Genomic DNA, 19,847 nt, shown 5'->3' on the forward strand with positions numbered 1-19,847 from the left:
AGGCAAGAGAGCAACACATGGAAGAACACATAGAAATTTTTGAATTCTGGCATATGAGAATATTAATCAAATATTAAAGAAAAAAGATGGGGTCACCATGCTTGATTTTCTAAATGTTCACATTCCTGTCATAAAATAATACAAAAGTAAAGCTTTGAACAGTAAAGACGAAATGAAATAGTATATGACTGAATGGAATTATTTATTTTTTAACCAAATTTATAATTATTACACCGAAAATTTCAAAGATGAAAACATTTATTTGATGGAGTATTTCTATCTTCTCGTATCGTCAATTTTGAGTAGCATCTAAGTTATATATGTCTTGTAGTTTTGAAACAAATTTTTGGTAGGTTACAATATGGCAATTAGCCAGAATTCAGAATTGGTCGTCATTTTGTGTGCTCTTCGGCAGGAGCAATTGATCTGGCTAGAGTTGGATTGACTCAAGTTGGCTAAGACCAATAATCCAAAAAGTTCACTAATGCGTTTAAAGAACTTGCCTTGGGAATATGACCACAGAAAGTGCTAATAACTGCAAGGTAGTGTTGAACACCTGTGACCTTAACGGCGCAATACGTGTTTATTATTTCTGCGCGCACATCCTTTGCAAATATACGGGCTTGAGATAGTTGAGGGGGACTTGAAAAATTTTGATCATATAGAGGGGGTATTTGAAATGTTTTAGGGTATTGAGGGGTATCTGAAAAAAAAAAAAGATTTCAATCGCGATTCCTCCAGCTCCCCCCCCCCAATCGTTATTTGTGAACGCAGCCTAAATGTGATTATCACAAAAATGTCTTGCTTTTTTAACAATCTAATGGGACCAGCTACAAAGCGAAAGTCCTTTCTTGCCTTTGGAACTGTTTTTTGGCTCTAACAGACCAATTACAATGCCGCAATCACCGACAGCCAACATCGCAAATTTCGCACACATATTGGATACGTCCCTGATAGAAATAACTGCGTATTATAACTAACCAAGAATGTTAATGATGTATTCGTACAAATGACGACTTTTCATGTTGTCGAAAATCTCCATCGGGTGTATTTGAAAAAGCTAAGCATATGGGTGATTAATCGATTAATATACCGGAACCTAATTTAAATGTATGAGTGAACTCTGGTAAGCGTTTTTTTCTATCAGCACTATGCTATGTACGACAGTTTTGACTACTCAATAATTTTGCGATGTCTTCGTAATCATAAGATGTGACTTGACGAGATTCGCGACAGAAAAGATAAAAAAAAAGAAAAAAAGCGATATGTTGTCTACTAAATCTACTGACTTAGCTTGCTTACAGGAGTAACTTGCAAAATTGATTTTAGAGAATTCAATTGAACAATGAATCCAGATTTACCTGTAATTCAGTGTGCCAGGATAAGAGTTACATTGTTAAGACTTATTGTCATTTTGATATACTACTGACTCATTTATGTTCAGTTAGTTTCCGTTTATTAATACTTTCTTACTTGATTCATATTGTATTGGTTGACTTGATGCATTATAATATGATTTGAATCTTTGTTTTTTGACTTTTGCTACGTTAAGCTTATTGGTTGATTTGATGCGCTATCGATCTATCTATATATCTATCCGTCGATCGATCTATCTATCTATCGATAGACACACACATGTATATATATACATGTGTATATATATATGTATATATATATATATATATATATATATATATATATATATATATATATATATATATATCGTTCTATCAATCGATCAATTCATTCAATCGATAGAAAGATCTATCGATCGATAGATCAAATGCATCGACCGATCAAGAGGTCGAGCTATCGTTTAATCAATGGATTGATCTAGCGATCGGGTATAGATCTATCCCCATGAATCTATTCCCGTGAATCACTTGATCCAATACGTTATCAGTTGATTTGATACGTCATTGGTTAATTTGTTGATACGTTATCGATAAGGAGAAATTACTGCGGTATCGGTTAGAAAGAATTACTGCGTTATCGGTTCGTAACTACGTTATCGGTTGATTTGATTCGTTATCGGTAAATATTTACTGCGTTATCGGGTGTGATAAGTCATCGGTTAGTCACTACATTATCGGTTGTAACCATAACTTTGACGCGGAGTACAATAACTTTAGGTGTTATCGGGCGCTATTGACCTTTGACTTCAAAACACCTCTACGTCAACGCGGAGGAAAAAGGAAATATGATTTTAAAATTTTAACAAAAGTATACTTCTAAACACTCAATAGTTCATGAAGTTCATAGTGGTCAATCCAAAACCTGTGAATTGGAGTGAAATTATGCTGCTGACCAACAATTTCTATCACATGCACTGGGCAGCGCGGGTTGAAATTTCGTTCTGTGTGCGCTCAGTGGACGCTCTGAACACGTTCCCAGTCTGTTTGCCAACGATCGCTCAGTGCAGTGCGCGACGGACATCACTAAAACGCTTTCTTTTTTAACTTTTTCCTTGTAAAATTGGGCTAAAACGTTGTGTAATAATAAGGTTATTACTTATGTCCTCGTACATCGTACGCTTCGGTATTGTCCATGATGGTCAGACATAAATCCCTGTATTTTGTGAATAACCTTATATTATCGATTGTCTGCGTATTTTTGAAGATTTCAAGTTGATGACTAAGTTTGAAATAAGAAAATTAAACTCAACACGAGTTATAAAAATCGTCAAAGTCTGGGTGGGGAATCATTTTCGTTTCTTTTATTCCATGGCTTAGAAGATAGACCTTTTTGAGACGGCATTACGAAGATACGGTTTAGTCTGTTTTGAGGGAAATTTACCGAAAGGAAATATAATAGGTATGACTCTCTACAGAAAACTCAATTGGTAGGACAGTACTCATTTTATAAAGCAACATGCCTGTTGTGTATCACCATGAATCAATCTCCACAAATAGTTTTTTCTTTTGATGAAAGTGAAAGAGAATAAAAAGCATGAAGTTGAAATTTGGAATCACATTGACAGTGAGTTGTAAAATATTCCGCCAACATGTATCAGAGCATTCTGTTTGGAGAACTTTGATGAGATATTTGTATATAGCACCTTTCTTGATCTTGTAAAGCAGGTATTGGATGTCTTTAGAATGGTGAAGTTCATAACAGTAATGTATTGATGTCCTGAGGTAGGATGTGATCTTATTTTTACATTGTGGTGGAATTGCCTTCAAAACATCATTGTAAATGAGTTTAGCTATGCGATGAGAATGGATATCAATCGTAGAATAGATGTCTGTATCGGTTAACTATGTTTTTTGCTGATGATCAATTAAATTGTCAAGCTTTGTGATGAAATAATCTATTTTTAATGTCTCTCTCGTGTCGGAGTGAATGATTTCATTGCTGTAAAGAAAGGGCTCCAGAAACTTTGTTTACTAACTTACAAAAGTGATTGCCGGCATTTCAATAAGTCATTATGAATTTTTGGGAGGCAAATGAAAGGGTAAAAATTCCAAGAGCAAGGAGATTTTTAGAGTAACATAAGCTTTGAACTTGATGGTTGAAATAATAATCAACTAAACGGAAAATGGATGGCCATAGTCGGAATAGGTATCTTTGAACAAACTGGAGACGAAATGACTTGACACAAGACGGTAAATGAGCGAGTCCTTGGCCACCTTTATGGACAGTAAGCTATAATTTTCTACGGGATCCAATGTTTTCCGTGCCAAAAGAAATTAATGAGGCAAGACTGAACATAGACGACTGTGCTAGTATGAGGGCAAAGTGAGGAACGTAGTAGTAGTTTTTCAAATATCTTTATTTCACACAGGTCCTACATACTAAAACCGTAAAGGAAATTTTTATATTGCCAGGAACCAAAAGAAATATAAGATAAACACGAATAAAAGAAAATAACTTTAAAGTGATGGTCAGCATTGAACAGAAAATGTCATGAATGACAAAATTGAATATCACTAGAAAAATATATCCTAAACCCATCACTTAATAATTCAAAAAGGTGACACAACCTAGCGATGCACAAAAGCAGGGAAGTTTCTTAAATGTGAAAATTGAGTTGACCATCATGAGTGTCACAAAGAATATCATCAAAAGCCCAAGTAATATTAAAAGAATGTAAATTTTCATTGAGACGATGATACTCAAATTCAAGTCTCAATCTGGAGAAAATCTTGCTTTTAAATATGTCTAAAGGATCAACAGGACCCTGGTTCCTAAACACATTTCTTCTTGCTAAATGAATACACAACTTAGCCATTGTAGAAATGTAAACAAAGAGAGACATTGCACGTCTATGAATAAATACAGAGTTTTTAACAGGAGGATTAATGAAAAACCATGCAATGTTTACAGCTTGCCCAGGTAAAACTAAACGAGATGTTATAGTGGAAATAACACCTAGAAGCGGTTGAATGTTTGGACACTCAAGAAAAGTATGTAAAAGAGAATCAATGTCATTACAGAGAGAACAGTTTGCATCTGAACGAAAACCAGCGCGGAACAAAAAAGAACTATTTTGATAGGCTCCGTGCATAATGTGCCATTGTAAATCCCCTTCTTTCTTTATGATGGGATACAATAACATGAAGCAAAGTTTGGTTTGATGGAATGTGGAAAGCCCAAAATGTTCCTCCAGATGGTGTCTAATCTGTCTGGTAAAGATGCATAATGATGAACCATTATCAAGTACTTGTAAATTTCACCTTTCTCTATTTACACAGAAAATAATTGTGCTCTGTAGAATGTTGCAGCTGTCTGGCGCATTGTTTGGATTGTTGTTACAAAAATGATTTTCAATGTCGGATTTTTAACGAACAGGAATAGCCTTGTAAATATATTTTAAGACAAAGAAATAATACGCATTTTCGTACAACTCAAGAGTGGACTTTAAGTTACCAAAATCTTCATTTCTAGTAATGAAAACTTCAACATCATCGGCATAGGCAGAAAGTACGACAAATCATTTATTCAATATGAAATTTGACTACAAAATATGTATCGAAATATACATAGAAACTATATCGAAATATATACATAGCTGCATAATACGAAAATGAATAAAGGATTGAAATGTCAAATATCACAATCAATGACGTCAGGTCATCTACAATAATAACAGAGCAATAGCGATGAATAGGAAGTTGTATGGGCGGTAGTAGGCTGGAAGAGGGGCATAGTGTAACCGCCGGAAACATACAATGTTGAAATGTTTTGAATGATCAGACTAAATGTCAAAGGTGACCATCTGTTAATGATAAGAACAGACGAGAAACGTTGTGTTGGTATGTCCTTCCATCCATAGACAGTAGAGGGGGGTCTCCCTCTATTGTCTATGTTCCATCGAACTTCGACCGATCCGAAGATCCCGTGAGGAATCCGGTGCCCAGGGTTCGTGGCCGACAACGACGGGAAACACGGAACTGTCAGTATGTGAACAATGATAAACCGCCTCAAAGAGAAAAACAGACTTAAAAAATATTTGGAAACGTGTGAAATATTTACAAGAACCCACCAAAATTAAATAAAAACACTAATTAAGTAAAAGCGAAACGTTTTGAGTACCGTCTGCATTCACTGAACAAAGGATACCTGCGTCTTTAACTTATGGAGTTTCGTCGTACAGTAACGTTCGGTATCAGAGGTACGCGGTAAACCGCGCCCTCAATGATCACATTTTGATAAGTTGCTTACGTTGAATGAAATGGGTACCATGAAGTGGGGCGGAAGGTAACAACTGTTTTTATTTCGTTTTTTTACGTCGAAACAAGCGTTTCAGCTGAAGACGCTCTGCATTGATAGACCCAAAAAATCAATATGCATTGATTGTCCTCACTATAAACTTCTTTATTTTTATTTTTACTATTTAAACACATTGTAAAGATTAATCACTTGAAAGACAGTCTTATTATACCCTAAAATATGTTGTCGGAGAGCATTTCCGTCGGAGATAGATGTTTACTTAGCGTTTTGAACATCCGAAGGCGCTGTGAGCACCACCATGATTGGTGCAAAGTAAAGCTATAGTGACGTCACACTTTTTTCTATCTGCAAATAGAACGCAACAATACCACAGCCAGCAACGTTGTTCGAATCACTTGCGAAGTGTCAGCACTGCACAGAAAACTTTCAAACTGAGGATAAATCTTGTAATTTCTACAGAAAACGTCAAAAATGGGTAACAGAGTTTCAAGGAAATCTAACATCTTCGAGACAATTGTATTGCAAAGGTGAGTTAACGAGCGAATCGGACTCTACAAACCAGAGTAGCTGCAGCCTATCTGCAGTAGCAATATATGCACAACTGAAGTAATGCTTTCTACATGACAACAGAACAACAGGCAGTAGTCTTTCAGACTTCGTGACGTGTTGTAAATTCATCTTTGCAGAAATTCATTCTTTAAATGACCTAGATTACTAGCATACCCAACATTCAGTCATTGTTATCTAGCGTTTACATCTCTCTGATCCGTACTGCGGAACCCACTGTACGGTCTGGTGGAAACGATACAAGTTTTATAAGCCTAATATGAATTTGACATAGTGCTTGAGGATACCGTTTCAATTCTAATTGATTGTAATAAGATAGAGACGTGTGTTGGGGCTTACCTGCGTCGTTTTCATGCCCTGCAAGGGATGCTCTGCAAGGCTGACACTTGAAAGAAAATGATTCCAAATTGAAGAAAGAAAATGCAAGGCACGTCCGTTCGTATGATTTTTCTAGGCGTTGCAAAATATACACGCTGTTACCACGTTACCATATAATTAGTATGTATATATATATATATATATATATATATATATATATATATATATATATATATATATATATATATATATATATAATATATATATATATATAATTCTTGATAAATTCATCTTTAGAGACGAAGAGGAGAAGTACGCAGAATTGCTACTTGAAAGAAAATGATTCCAAATTGAAGTAAGAAAGTGCAAGGCACGTCCGTTCGTATGATTTTTCTAGGCGTTGCAAAATATACACGTTGTTACCACGTTACCATATAATTAGTATATATATATATATATATAATTCTTGATAAATTCATCTTTTAGAGACGAAGAGGAGAAGTACGCAGAATTGCTACAGAAGTGGGAAGCCCTGCAAGATCATCTTGTTGCATTGGAGGAGAGGATTGAGAAAAAGAGCAAGAAGAAGAGGTTCTTTTTTAAAAAGAAGGCGAAAAAAGAAATCCAACGCCAGCAGGAATTTCTTGACGCTCTCTGGAACATCAGAGATGTAATGGTCGGCGAGATGAAGAAAAACCGCCTGGTGGCGTATGAAGCAATACAAAACCAGGAGACGATGGAGCAGATAGAACGCGACAGAAAGATATTAGAAGACGCACAAGAAAGTCTCAAGGAGAAAATTGAGAAAATTGAAAAGACAGAAGCAGCTGAGAGTTGCAAGGAATGGATCAAGGAAAGAAAAGCTTGCCAGGGTGAGGATGATGTCATCGAACGTGAGATGGCCGAACGAAGGGACAAAATCACTCAGAGCAGGATGCGCAGTGCACAGAAAAGAGAAGAGAGAGCTGCCATCCAAAAGGATAGGTCATTCGATGATTACTTCGCTAAACTAAAAGCAATGGCCAAGATCGAGTGAGAGGGAAATTCTACACAGACTCCGTTTTGTAATCGCGTAATGATTGCAACTTTTCACAAGAACTTCGCAATTCAAGGTTATGAATGGAATAGATTCAAGCGTTCCCCTCTCACAAACAAAATCTCCACAGGAAGGTTTTGTCTCCAAATTGTTCGGCGTTTGTGAAACTGCACAGACTTCAAGTTTCTTTACATCGTTAGAACGAAAACGTAACAAAACACGACACGGTCGGCGTCAGTTTCCAAGGAAAAACTGACAAAACAGTCAGTGGCTGTATGGACATAGGATTTGAAACCAGTCATATTTTACTTCGACACCATTGTTGGAAACATGGGGAGAAATAGAGACGCAGAGACGCATGATCAAAAATGTAAAAATTTAAGATAGCGGAGAATTTTAAGAAATTTTTCACTGATATTTTTATTCATTGACCATGATGAAATTTCTTATGTCAAGCAGTTCAAGTCTTTGATATTTATTGTGTCTTTTACTCTTTCATTTATAATTATCTTCTACAATGATAACATTCTCTTGTTCTCATTTGTGTCAATAAAAGGTGATTATTGAGAATGATTATTGCCTCTGTTTACATTCTTTGTAAACATCTATGTGCCCATCACGGTTAGAATTACTCTACCACCTTCAATTCGGCAATAATGATATTCATGACGCAGCAAAACGACGATGAGTATAAAATCTGAAATCTCAGGTTTGCCCTCCCCGGAATGACCCACCCTCTTCGATCTATAAATCGATCGACCTATCTCTCCCCATGACTCGCTTGATCAGATAAGTTATAGGTTAATTGATAAGTTATGGGTTGTTTAGATGCGGTATTGGTTGATTTTTCTACGTTATCAGTTGCTTTTTTTTATACGTTGTGGGTGAGAAAAAATTACTACGTTATCGGTATATTTGTTGATACGTTATATCGGTTAGAAAAAATCACAACATTATCGGTTCGTTGCTATGTCATCGGTTGATTTGATTGGTAAATTTTTATTACGTTATCGGGTTTGATACGTTATCGGTTAGTTACTACGTTATCGGTTGTAACAATAACTTTGACGCGGAGCACAATCATTTTAGGTGTTATTGGACGCTATTTGACATTTGACCTCAAAACACATTTACACCAACGTGGGGAAAAAGGTTTCAACAAAAAATATACTTCTAAGCATTCTACAGTTGACGAAGTTCATAATAGTCAATCTAAACTTGTGAATTTGAGTAAAATTGTGCTGCTGACCTACAATTTCCATTATTTTGACTGATGCCGGGCCCACGCCCGGCCATAATAACTGGACGCTCCCTATAAAACTAATGAGCATGGCGAGAAGATGGCGGAGGCCTACTCAATGTTATTACAACACCGATGAAAATCACGGTTCAATATCAGAGAATCTTGTCATCAGATGAACACAAATATAAAGAGAAGTCATTGTTACTAAAGCTCACTGGGAGGCAATAATTTCTAATTTTCTGTACTTCTTTTGAGAAAGTTCACGATAGTCGTAAGCCAAACCAAGGGACAGACCTGTTAGCAAAAATTGAATCCTTACGACGTTGTGAGAAATGGCTCGCGTATATTCTTTATCGACTGCGAATTACGTGACAGCAATTTTCTGGACTTGAAACTTTCCTCTGGTTGGCAAGCATGGACACGGCAGCTGTCATGTGATAACACAAAGTGCTCGATGATGAGACGAACGCCGTCTCTCTCTCTCTCTCTCTCTCTCTCTCTCTCTCTCTCTCTCTCTCTCTCTTCAATTACAGTTCGTCCCTTTCCTTTCCAGGACCTGTATTTGATCCCCTTCTTTATTACTCATTTACCTGAGAGAAACAAGAAACTGTGAGTCGTAGCTTTTCCCGTCGGTCACAATTATCCAACTGCCGTTTTACTGACCGAAGGCATTTCACTATTTCTCTTTTCCAGGCTTGGATTTTCGATCCTTTATTTTCAACATATCTGCATCTCTCTGCGTCGATCTGCCAATTGTCATCGCTGAGTCCTTTTTAGTGCCTTCGGTTAAGGGACGTAGCTGCAACTTTTGGTGATTTTTCACTTTTGCCTGTACGCGATGTTTTCTGCAGTTATTTTTTCATATGAAACGTGTGAGCAGGGTGTACGCGATGAGTGTGGTGTACGCGATACAGGGGAATTTCACTGGGTAAATCTCTAACTCACTACTGCGCAGACGCAAGGTAATGCGTTTCACGGTCGCTAGGAAAACCTCAGTGACCGGGGCTTCAAGATTTCAAATAGGTTTGTATGAAATAGGAGAGACACAAGAGAAACGGTTGCACATGATTTCATTTTTGTAAAATTCACCAACTTGAACCAAGTCAACGTCAACTATAGTTTCCTGTTCTACTCCTAAAGCATCTTGAAAAACACAATTAAGTTTGTTGTAAACTCGGTCTTTACATGTTTAAACTTGTGACATTTTAAGCCTTGTCTGACCGGAGTTCAAAAGTAAACAATAAAAGTGTATGTTACGTGTATGGACACTTTGTTGAATAGCTAAATACTAGGTATTTAACATGTTTTGGAGTTAGAACAAGAATTTCTGACATACAAAACAAATATCATCAAACGTTACAGCTACTGCATGGCTGTTCACACTTACCTGGCAGCTTTGCTTTCCAATCTGAATCCCTACTGTTCTTCATCACCATTATCATATAGTTTTCTACCTGAGTTCAATGATATTCAATTATTTTTGCCGTCTTCTCTGCGTACTTCTAACCACGTAAGAGAGATTTTTCTAAAACGATCTTAGACATTTGGAAAACTACATAACTTCTTGTTTCATTGTGAATTTCTTGGATTCCTATATCTTTTTCTGGAATCTTTTTGTCGGCATTCAGTTCACTGAAAGTTTTGCTCGGTATCTGACATATACATATACATACATATTATTGACAATGAATAGATGAAAGTATTTCTTGACAATCAGTGGAACTTTGAATTGCTAAAGTATGAAAGATGATACCGTACCAGTTCTTCATTCTTTCACCAGGTTACTTGATTACAAACTTTCTGAAAGATGGTTTTACACAACAGAGGCAAAACTATACAAATGTCCTTAGTTTTGTCATAATATGAGGACACAAGACCAAATCTATAATGATAGTACTATATACAATTAAAAAATCGAAAGTGATGGCTTAGTTTGGGCCAAATATTAAATTTCAAATCTTGCAATAATAAGGTATTCATTGCTGTCACACGGTTTGGTAACCATGGCAACACGTCTCTTGTTCCCGACAGTTATCGCTTTAGAATGGCATGAGGATAGAAGTTTTGGTTAAATGATTCACAAATTAGTGATGATACAGCAACAGAGTACTACAGACGGGAGAAATTCTATTCCAATACTGCATAGTCGGAGAGTGCTGGCTGAGAATCACATTTTTTGTGTATGCCTTGTCAGCTCCATTGAACATCTGACGGAACAAGCTCAATCTCAAAATGAAATCAATCAAAGTTACAGGGGGATATGTATTCAGTGATCTTTGATGACAGTCAGTTTCTGATTTCCACTTGCGCATTATATTCCAATGAAAGAAGGATGATTTCAAAATGACAGCATAATCTGTATGTTTGTTTTTAATGTAAAACATCTCCTTCAGGAGATCGGTGAATTTTGATAAACATTTTACTGTGAATAACCAAAAAGATCAATTTGGGTACTTATTCTCCATCTTTCAATTGTTACTTCCATTCTATTTCAAGTGAAACAGGACTTACCACATCCCTATGGTGACACGGATTAGTTTCAAAGTCCAGTAAATCTACCTGTTTGTTACTCCATAATGGAGACTACCATACACCAATGGGATAAACTATCTTTTGATTATTTTGAGAATGGAGACTACCATGCATACAGAATATGGGATAAACTATCTATGATTATTTTGAGAATGGAGACTACCATTCACAATATAAGATAAACTATCTTTTGATTATTTTTAGAATGGAGACTACCATGCATACACCAATGGGATAAACTATCTTTTGATTATTTTGAGAATGGAGACTTCCATACATACACCATGAGGTAAACTATCTTTGATTATTTTGACAATGGACACTACCATGCATACACCCATGGGATAAACTATTTTAACCACACTTTACTGGTTATCTAAGTCAAGATGTCAAAAAGGGTTTCAAATTTTATTGAACTGTACAACTTTTAAAAGTACACCATCTTTGACACCAGCACCAAACGACATTTCCACCCTTTCAATCCTATTCCTCACTGATACCACAATACTACCACTATGGGTCAATTTACCATTCATGGCTGAAAATTCATTCTTTCATCACTCGGTTTGTAATACACACAGTAATATTTCTAATTAGTGCAGTGCTTTAAACAGTATCCAATTGTCTAGGTTTTTTCTGAACAATAGTCTTGTCTGCTGTTTATACTTCCTAACAAATTGAACCTAATGTCATAGTTACCCTATTTTATCTTTCCCATTAGCACAATGCATGTATGGGCCTAATGGACTAAATACTACATCTATTTGTAGTGCTTAAATGCCAGCATGTATCAACTGAAAACCTCTGGTTTGAATGCTTCCTCTCATCCAAAGAAGAGTATAGTTATCACTTTATATTCTAACCAGGCCTTATTTTGAATTTAATTTAACCCTGGAAACTACAAAGTTCAAATTCAAATACCATTACTGCCATTTGAAACTTTCATCCGAAGTTTGGGTGGGCAAGTGGGCTGACAAATATTGTAAACCACACTCACCAAAATTTCCATCTGTAGAGTTGAAAAACAGACATTCATGATTAAAGGTATACAGTCACCTGTAACCTAAATGTGCCCATATATGGTCAAAGGGGCGTTCCTTGGCATTCAAAACGCCCATGTGAGGGCGCTGTTTTTAAAAGCGGCCATCTGCTTAAAATCTGTGATTGGTTTGATTTTCTCTTTCCATGGTTACTGTGGCAAAATTGGAGCAGGTGACAGTATACCTTTAATATTGTGTTGGTAATTTTAATCCAATGTCACTTCACAATATGGATATGCTATCATTCCTTGATTTATTCAAACAAAACTTTTTATCTTGAAAATATGTCATGCTATAGCTTTGTACATCTCAGTTTACAGTAACATACTAAGTCATATCATAAATTTGATAGATGTTACATTTACAACAACCCGATGTAAATAAAGTCAATCCAGCCACTGTTCTTGAAGAGTATGCTACTTTACAAGCAAGGAGAGTAAATCAGCTGATCACATCAGCTTCAGAACAGCAACGTATACTTTGTAAAATTGACTTTTGATGCAAGTTTCAGGCAACTAAAGAATTCAGTAAGATACACAGTGAATAGCACGGAAGATACTGAGAACGTTATGTGTGTAAGATTTCATCTGAAGCTGTCTGTGTTGAGTTCTGAATACAAAGTAGGATATTTACAATAACATCTAATGACAAAACATCAGTTGTACTACTCTGTAAAAACTAGTACCATTCATTCTATAGCTGCTTACACAAATACTCTGAGATAATACAAATTTTACATGACTCATATTCTGCAAATATTAATTACTTTGCAACAACACAAAAAGGCTGTGACTTTCATTATCACAACAAAAACCATCTTTACAATTCTTAAGAACTAAATGGGCAAAAAGTAGTAAAAATCAGGAATTTCAAGCTAAAACACATTTGGTTAACACAAAAATTTTACTTTGGTCATTAACAGAGTATCAGTCATTCTAAGGACAAAGAAACAGTAATGGCGTCAATTATCACATGATGATGAGATGTTATAGAAATAGCAATGTCATATAATATCATGTAACGTGCATAAAAGCAAATATATGATTTTTGCAAATAAACTATGTTTTGTTTGTTTCACAACATCAGATCAGAATTGCGTAATAATTCTGGCAACAGGATACAGAAATATCTTAACATAAAATAAAACAACAAATTAAAGATGACACAACAGACATCTATTATAAAACTTAGAGTTGGCATATGCATGCAGAAAGATGAAATCTACTGGCAGTAATAATTTTTTTTGGCAGAGTTGCCAAAGGATTGAATAATCATTCTGTATATAGAGTATATACCAAGTTTTGATATGCTAACAGTACATGTACATGTATTGATATGCTAACAGTACATGTACATGTATTGGAATAGTTCCAAAATGTACAGCCTTTGTCTCATACCAACTTTGTAACCATTATATTAGTCTTGGGATCAGACCAAACATTCCTTTATATCTCATATACATTTGCTGCATGTACTACTCAGTCAGCTTTGCTGATGATAAAATAAAATCACTTTATCAATTTTGAAAGCATACTCCAACCTCATCTTCTTTCAAGACATTTGTCTTGTAATCTTCTACATTGTGTATTTACATTTATACAAGTACAACATTTCATCTTTCTTGGATGGAATCACTTCAATCTATTACTTAGAGAAATCCATGATCAAGGTTTTCCATGGCATTTATCAGTCAGTCCTCTATTCCATGGAATTTATCAAGTCAGTGTTCTATTCCATGGCATTTACAAATCATTTTTCACATTCCATGGCATCTATCTGGCTAGTGTTCCATTCCATGACATTTATCCATCAGTTTTCCATGACATTTAGCGGTCAGTTTTCCATTCCATGGCATTCATCAGTCAGTTTTCCATGGCATTTATCAGTCAGTTTTCCATGGCATTTATCACTCAGTTTTCCAGTCTCAACAGTTATCATTTTATTTTCATAGTTCATCATCAACCATTCTCATCATTCTACTGAAATATGTTCTCCAACCTCTACAAGGCATTCATCTTTTGGAATAAAGTTTCCATTGGACTCACAAGAAGCCATATGATTCTGTTAAATACACATCTATTTCCATTTCAATGCCATTCTCTCAACTTCCCTTTCCATTGCCTGCGATGTTTGGACATTAATTCACACATGATCTGTCTTTTCCTCCATCAGTTTACTGTGTTCCTGTAACAGAAATAATGAAAGACAACTTTTCAGAAAGTGTGAAAACTCTTCAACAACTAAATGGTATTGCCTACAACCACTATCTGGCCATATCAACATACTGAATTTAACCAATACCGTTCAATTTTAACAGTTACAAAATTCTACTCATATCAACATCATTGATGGCACTGTTTAACATTGAAATATATGGTGATATAGAAATATATATATATATATATATATATATATATATATATATATATATATATATATTGGTATATACTATACTCTTTGGCCTACCATCTTGCGAAACTCCTTTTGAAGCTTATGAAGTAAATACAAGTTTTCACTGGCTTATTTTTGTGAATATTGCAAAGTCACTTTTCCTCAATGGAGTTACCACAGAGATGGCGGCCATTTTGAATTTCAAATGTTGGAAAATACTGGGCAGTTTGTTTCTGCAGTGCCAAATTTTGTGGAGAGACCCTTAAATTTTGTTCTTGAATTAACCCTTTTCCTGCCAAGTCCATATTTCACAATCAGGTCAAGATGGTTAAAATTAATGAAACACAACGTATTCCATATGATGTATTTTAACATAATCCTGTACATTTTAAGGCTGTTGAAAACATAATACTGTAAAGTTGATTTTTTGGGGGACAAAAGATGCTATAACATACCAAGCCAAGTGGGTGAAAATACGTCATGTTTGGCTCAATATCGCTTTTTACTGACTTGGCTGATGGGGAAGTGATACAGTTATTACTGTCTGGCAGGAAAAGGGTTAAAAACAGAATGATTGACAGCTTTCTGACAGAAAGTTTTTTTTCAAATTTCAAGGCGCATACATTGTACAACCATAAACAAGGAAAACATTGCAAGTAACAGGAAGAAAAGAAAGCTATGACATAACATGTACAGACAAGACAACAAGTGAACTAATATTCACCTTAAGATTTGCACAATGGCCTTGTGTTTTACAGTGTGTTTCCATAACTGACTCTGGACCCGTCAACATTTCCTGACACAGAAGACAATAGAAGCCTGTTCTGATAAACTCACAGCCTTTAGAAAGAAAAAGAATAAGACAAAGTATGGGAAGGTTAGAACAATTTGAGAGGATTTGTCATCAGTGGTAACAACCACATTATTGACAGATCACAAATCACAAACTAGAACAACAGAAATACATTTACTTGGACAAGCACAATAATACAATACTTAGGTCTAACAAGATCACATATGGTAGTAGATTAGTTTATGTTAAAAGATGAAAGTGTGGTGATGTAATTGTTGTAATGAATAAAATTATCAATTTTAAAAGCTATCTTCAATTACCTGTTTGCTGTCCATCATATCCTTCTGTAAGTGTCTCATCACAGTTGTCACCATTTTCACCATCATACAAATCAGTATCTTTGAAATCATCCTGGTTGCTACTGACGCCATTGTCAATGTCAGGTGTAGCTTCCTCTGTGCCGCTGTCATCTGCAGCTTCATCTAATGTTACCAGCAGACTTGGATCAAGATTCATGATCAAATTCAATTCTTCATCATCGACACCATCATCATCACCCATATCTTTACTTTCTGTTTCTGTATTCTCAGTGGCTGTATTATCCTCTGATCTGTTTACATCAGTTTTCTTCTCATCATCCATTCCACTGGATTTATCTTCATCACATTCACTTTTCTCAATAGCAGCAGTGGTGTTCACACACTCTCCAATACTATCAGTGTTTTCTTTTTTCTCATTTTGTTCTCCATGCACACAATCACCGATGATTTCATTTGCTGTGTTACTGTAGTTTTCTGGTTTTCCATCGTTTGAATTTGATTTCACATCATCATGAACTTCACTTGAACCACAGTGATGATCTTGTCCCTCAGTTTCCATGACAACACCATCATTTTCAGTCAAAATTCCAGACATCTCTCTCTTTTCAGTTCTTGGGCTTTCCTGCGTATCACTAGCTGGCATCTCTGAGCTACAACTGGTTTCCTGCATATCACTAGCTGGCATTTCTGAGGTAACACTGGTTTCCTGCATATCACTAGCTGGCATTTCTGAGGTACCACTGGTTTCCTGCGTATCATTTGCTGGCATTTCTGAGCTACCACTGGTTTCCTGCATATCATCGGCCAGCATTTCTGACATACAACTGGTTTCCTGCATATCATTAGCTGGCATCTCTGAGCTACCAATGGTTTCCTGCATTTCATTGGCTGGCATTTCTGAGCTACTACTGGTTTCCTGCATATCACTGGTTGGAATTTCTGAGGTACCACTGGTTTCATGCATATCATTAGCTGGCATTTCTGAGCTACCACTGGTTTCCTGCATTTCATCGGCTAGCATCTCTGAGGTACCACTGGTTTTCTGCGTATCACTGACTGGAATTTCTGAGGTACCACTGGTTTCCTGCGTATCAGTAGCTGGCATTTCTGAGTTACCACTGGTTTCCTGCATATCGCTAGCTGGCATTTCTGAGCTACCAATGGTTTCCTGCATTTCATTGGCTGGCATTTCTGAGGTACCACTGGTTTTCTGCGTATCACTGACTGGAATTTCTGAGGTACCACTGGTTTCCTGCGTATCATTAGCTGGCATTTCTGAGCTACCACTGGTTTCCTGCATTTCATTGGCTGGCATTTCTGAGGTACCACTGGTTTCCTGCGTATCACTTGCTGGAATTTCTGAGGTACCACTGGTTTCCTGCGTATCAGTAGCTGGCATCTCTGAGGTACCACTGGTTTCCTGCATTTCATTGGCTGGCATTTCTGAGGTACCACTGGTTTCCTGCATTTCATTGGCTGGCATTTCTGAGGTACCACTGGTTTCCTGCGTATCACTTGCTGGAATTACTGAGGTACCACTGGTTTCCTGCGTATCAGTAGCTGGCATCTCTGAGGTACCACTGGTTTCCTGCATATCACTAGCTGGCATTTCTGAGGTAACACTGCTTTCCTGCATATTACTAGCTGGCATCTCTGAGGTACCACTGGTTTCATGCATATCACTTGCTGGCATTTCTGAGCTACTACTGGTTTCCTGCATATCACTGGCTGGCATTTCTGAGGTACCACTGGTTTCCTGCATATCACTTGCTGGCATTTCTGAGCTACTACTGGTTTCCTGCATATCATTGGCTGGCATTTCTGAGGTACCACTGGTTTCCTGCATATCATTGGCTGGCATCTCTGAGCTGCAACCATCTGGCATCTGTGTGTTTTCACTGCCTGCTATCCCTGAATCACCTGCTTGCATTTCAATATCGTCACTGACTTCAATTTCCTTGTCTGTAATCCAAGGCACATCACTGTCATCCACCTGATAGTGAGGCTCATCCACCTTCTCAAAGTGATCACTGTCTGACTTGTCACATCTATCAGTTTCTTGTTCAGTGTCAAGATTTCCTTGCTCGTCACAAATATCATTATCAGGCTTTTCAAATCCATCATCTTTAGGAATCTCAAATTTCATGATATCAGGTCTTTCTGAATGTTCAGTGTCCAATGTATGTAACTTATCAGTGTTTGTCTCTTCATCCATCTGACTCTCTGCCACTTCACAGTCATTATCTCCTGTCTCCTCTACCACATCTTGCTCATGCATCTCAACTGCATGCTCTGGACTTTCACACTGACCATGTCCCAGTCTTTCAGACTGACCATGTCCCAGTCTTTCAGACTGACCATGTCCCAGTCTTTCAGACTCTTCATGTTCTGGCGTTGCTGACCTTTCATTGTCTATCATCTCAGACTGACAATCATCTTGATTTTCATCTACATCATTTCCTCCTGACTCTAATTTATCATTTTCTGCATTTTCAAAATTTTCCCCTCCTGACATCTCAGAGTCTTCATTTCTTTGCTTTACAGCTGAAACTTCCACTTGTCTTTCATCATCTGCTGCAGAAGTATCTTCAGCTTGGCTTTCTTGACACTCAGTTTCACTACTCACATTTCGGCAAACATTTCTATAGCTAGGCTCTCTACAGTCCAAATCGGTTTTAGTTTATATTGTTCGTCATGTTCACTCTCACTTAGATTTTCTACCATAATAATGTGTTTGAATCTTTTGGGTTTGACAAAACTTTTCTCAGAGTGCATTTTGTCTTCAAAATCTTTTACATTGACTCTGTGAAGTATGGTTGGTAACCTAGTTAATTGTATAGACAATGGTTTCAATTGCCACGTCCTGGCATATTTTTCATACTGTTCTACCATGTCTAGTTTGCAGATTGTCCACTATCAGCAGTGTAAGTTGTTCTCCAGTCAGGCTCGTTAGCCTCTGTACCGGTACTATCAATGTTGTCAGTGTAGGTCTGTTTGGAATGACTTCGAGTTCTCCTACTTTTTCTGAGCTTCTTTCTAGCTTTGCTGATGACATCACTATCATACAGATCAGTCTCTGTGTCGGATAGTTCACTATCAGTGTGTGTTCTATCATTCTTGTGTCTATAGCTTGACTCATAATTAGAACGATCACTTTTCCTTCTGCCTGACTTTCTGTGGCTAATCTTGACTTTGATAGTTTGTTCATAGCTGTCATCATAATCTTGATTAGTTCTTTCAATTCTCCTAACATTATCAGTTTCCACATTATCAATCTCAGCAGTGTCACTTTGTTCACTGTCCTTCTCACATGTCTCTGTTTGTTCATCATCCATACTGCTATCCTCTTCAATATACCTTCTCTTTCTGTGAGACCTTCGGCGACTTTTCTCCGTCTCTGATTTTTCATTATGTATCTTAAAGTCTCTATCAGTGTGTTTGCGAGTTCGTGTCATTTTAACTGTGACAACATTGGTCGTTTCACCATCACTGTGCTCATCATCAGTATAGAGATTCTGTTACTCGATCACGTCTTTTTCTGCCGACCTTCTTTGAAGCACAGCTCTGCTTGTTTCTTCAATGTTATCTCATCATCATCATCATCATCATGCTTTTGACTTATCTGTTTAATGTCCCTCGATGACTTTTGACGACTTTTCTCTTTCTTAGATTTTTCTTTATGTATCTTAAAATCTTTATCAGTGTCTTTACAGTTGTTGTCCTTTCAACTGTGTCAACATTGGTATTTCCACCATCACTGTGCTCATCATCAGTATCAAGATTCTGTTCTTGATCACGTCTCTTTCTGCTTGACTTTCTTTGAACCACAACTTTGCTAGTTTCTTCACTGTATATCTCAACATCTTCTTCATGGTCATACTTTTGAATTGTCATTTCACTGTCCGTCTTAACTGTCTCAGTTTGTTCCTCATCA

The 19,847-nt window shown here is 36.7% G+C and overlaps 3 protein-coding genes across 6 annotated transcripts; 1 reads left to right on the forward strand and 2 right to left on the reverse strand.

Annotated features, from left to right (window-relative positions):
* Window positions 1–6,144: 6,144 nt before the first annotated feature.
* Window positions 6,145–7,594, forward strand: LOC139123906 (nucleolar protein 58-like). Its single transcript, XM_070690062.1, has 2 exons — window positions 6,145–6,200; window positions 7,045–7,594. The coding sequence occupies exons 1-2, from the start codon at window positions 6,145–6,147 to the stop codon at window positions 7,592–7,594; spliced, it is 606 nt and encodes a 201-aa protein (XP_070546163.1).
* Window positions 7,595–12,643: 5,049 nt separating this feature from the next.
* Window positions 12,644–18,428, reverse strand: LOC139151821 (uncharacterized). 4 transcript variants are annotated; one of them, XR_011556497.1, is made up of 4 exons: window positions 15,914–18,428; window positions 15,525–15,640; window positions 14,489–14,593; window positions 12,644–14,439 (listed from the first exon to the last, which is right to left on the reverse strand). XR_011556497.1 is itself a non-coding variant. In XM_070724823.1 (3 exons), exons 1-3 carry the CDS (start codon window positions 18,426–18,428, stop codon window positions 14,552–14,554), a joined length of 2,673 nt encoding a protein of 890 aa, XP_070580924.1. In that variant the 3' UTR covers window positions 12,644–14,551. The 4 variants fall into 4 exon arrangements, 2 of the variants coding, with proteins under 2 accessions (XP_070580924.1, XP_070580936.1); XR_011556498.1 differs by lacking the exon at window positions 15,525–15,640; XM_070724823.1 differs by having other exon boundaries at window positions 12,644–14,593.
* A 379-nt stretch (window positions 18,429–18,807) lies between these two features.
* On the reverse strand, window positions 18,808–19,368 carry LOC139123916 (uncharacterized). Its single transcript, XM_070690071.1, has one exon. It carries the CDS (start codon window positions 19,366–19,368, stop codon window positions 18,808–18,810), a length of 561 nt encoding a protein of 186 aa, XP_070546172.1.
* Window positions 19,369–19,847: the final 479 nt, after the last annotated feature.

Source organism: Ptychodera flava, chromosome 2, assembly GCF_041260155.1.
Source record: "Ptychodera flava strain L36383 chromosome 2, AS_Pfla_20210202, whole genome shotgun sequence".
NCBI lineage: Eukaryota > Metazoa > Hemichordata > Enteropneusta > Ptychoderidae > Ptychodera > Ptychodera flava.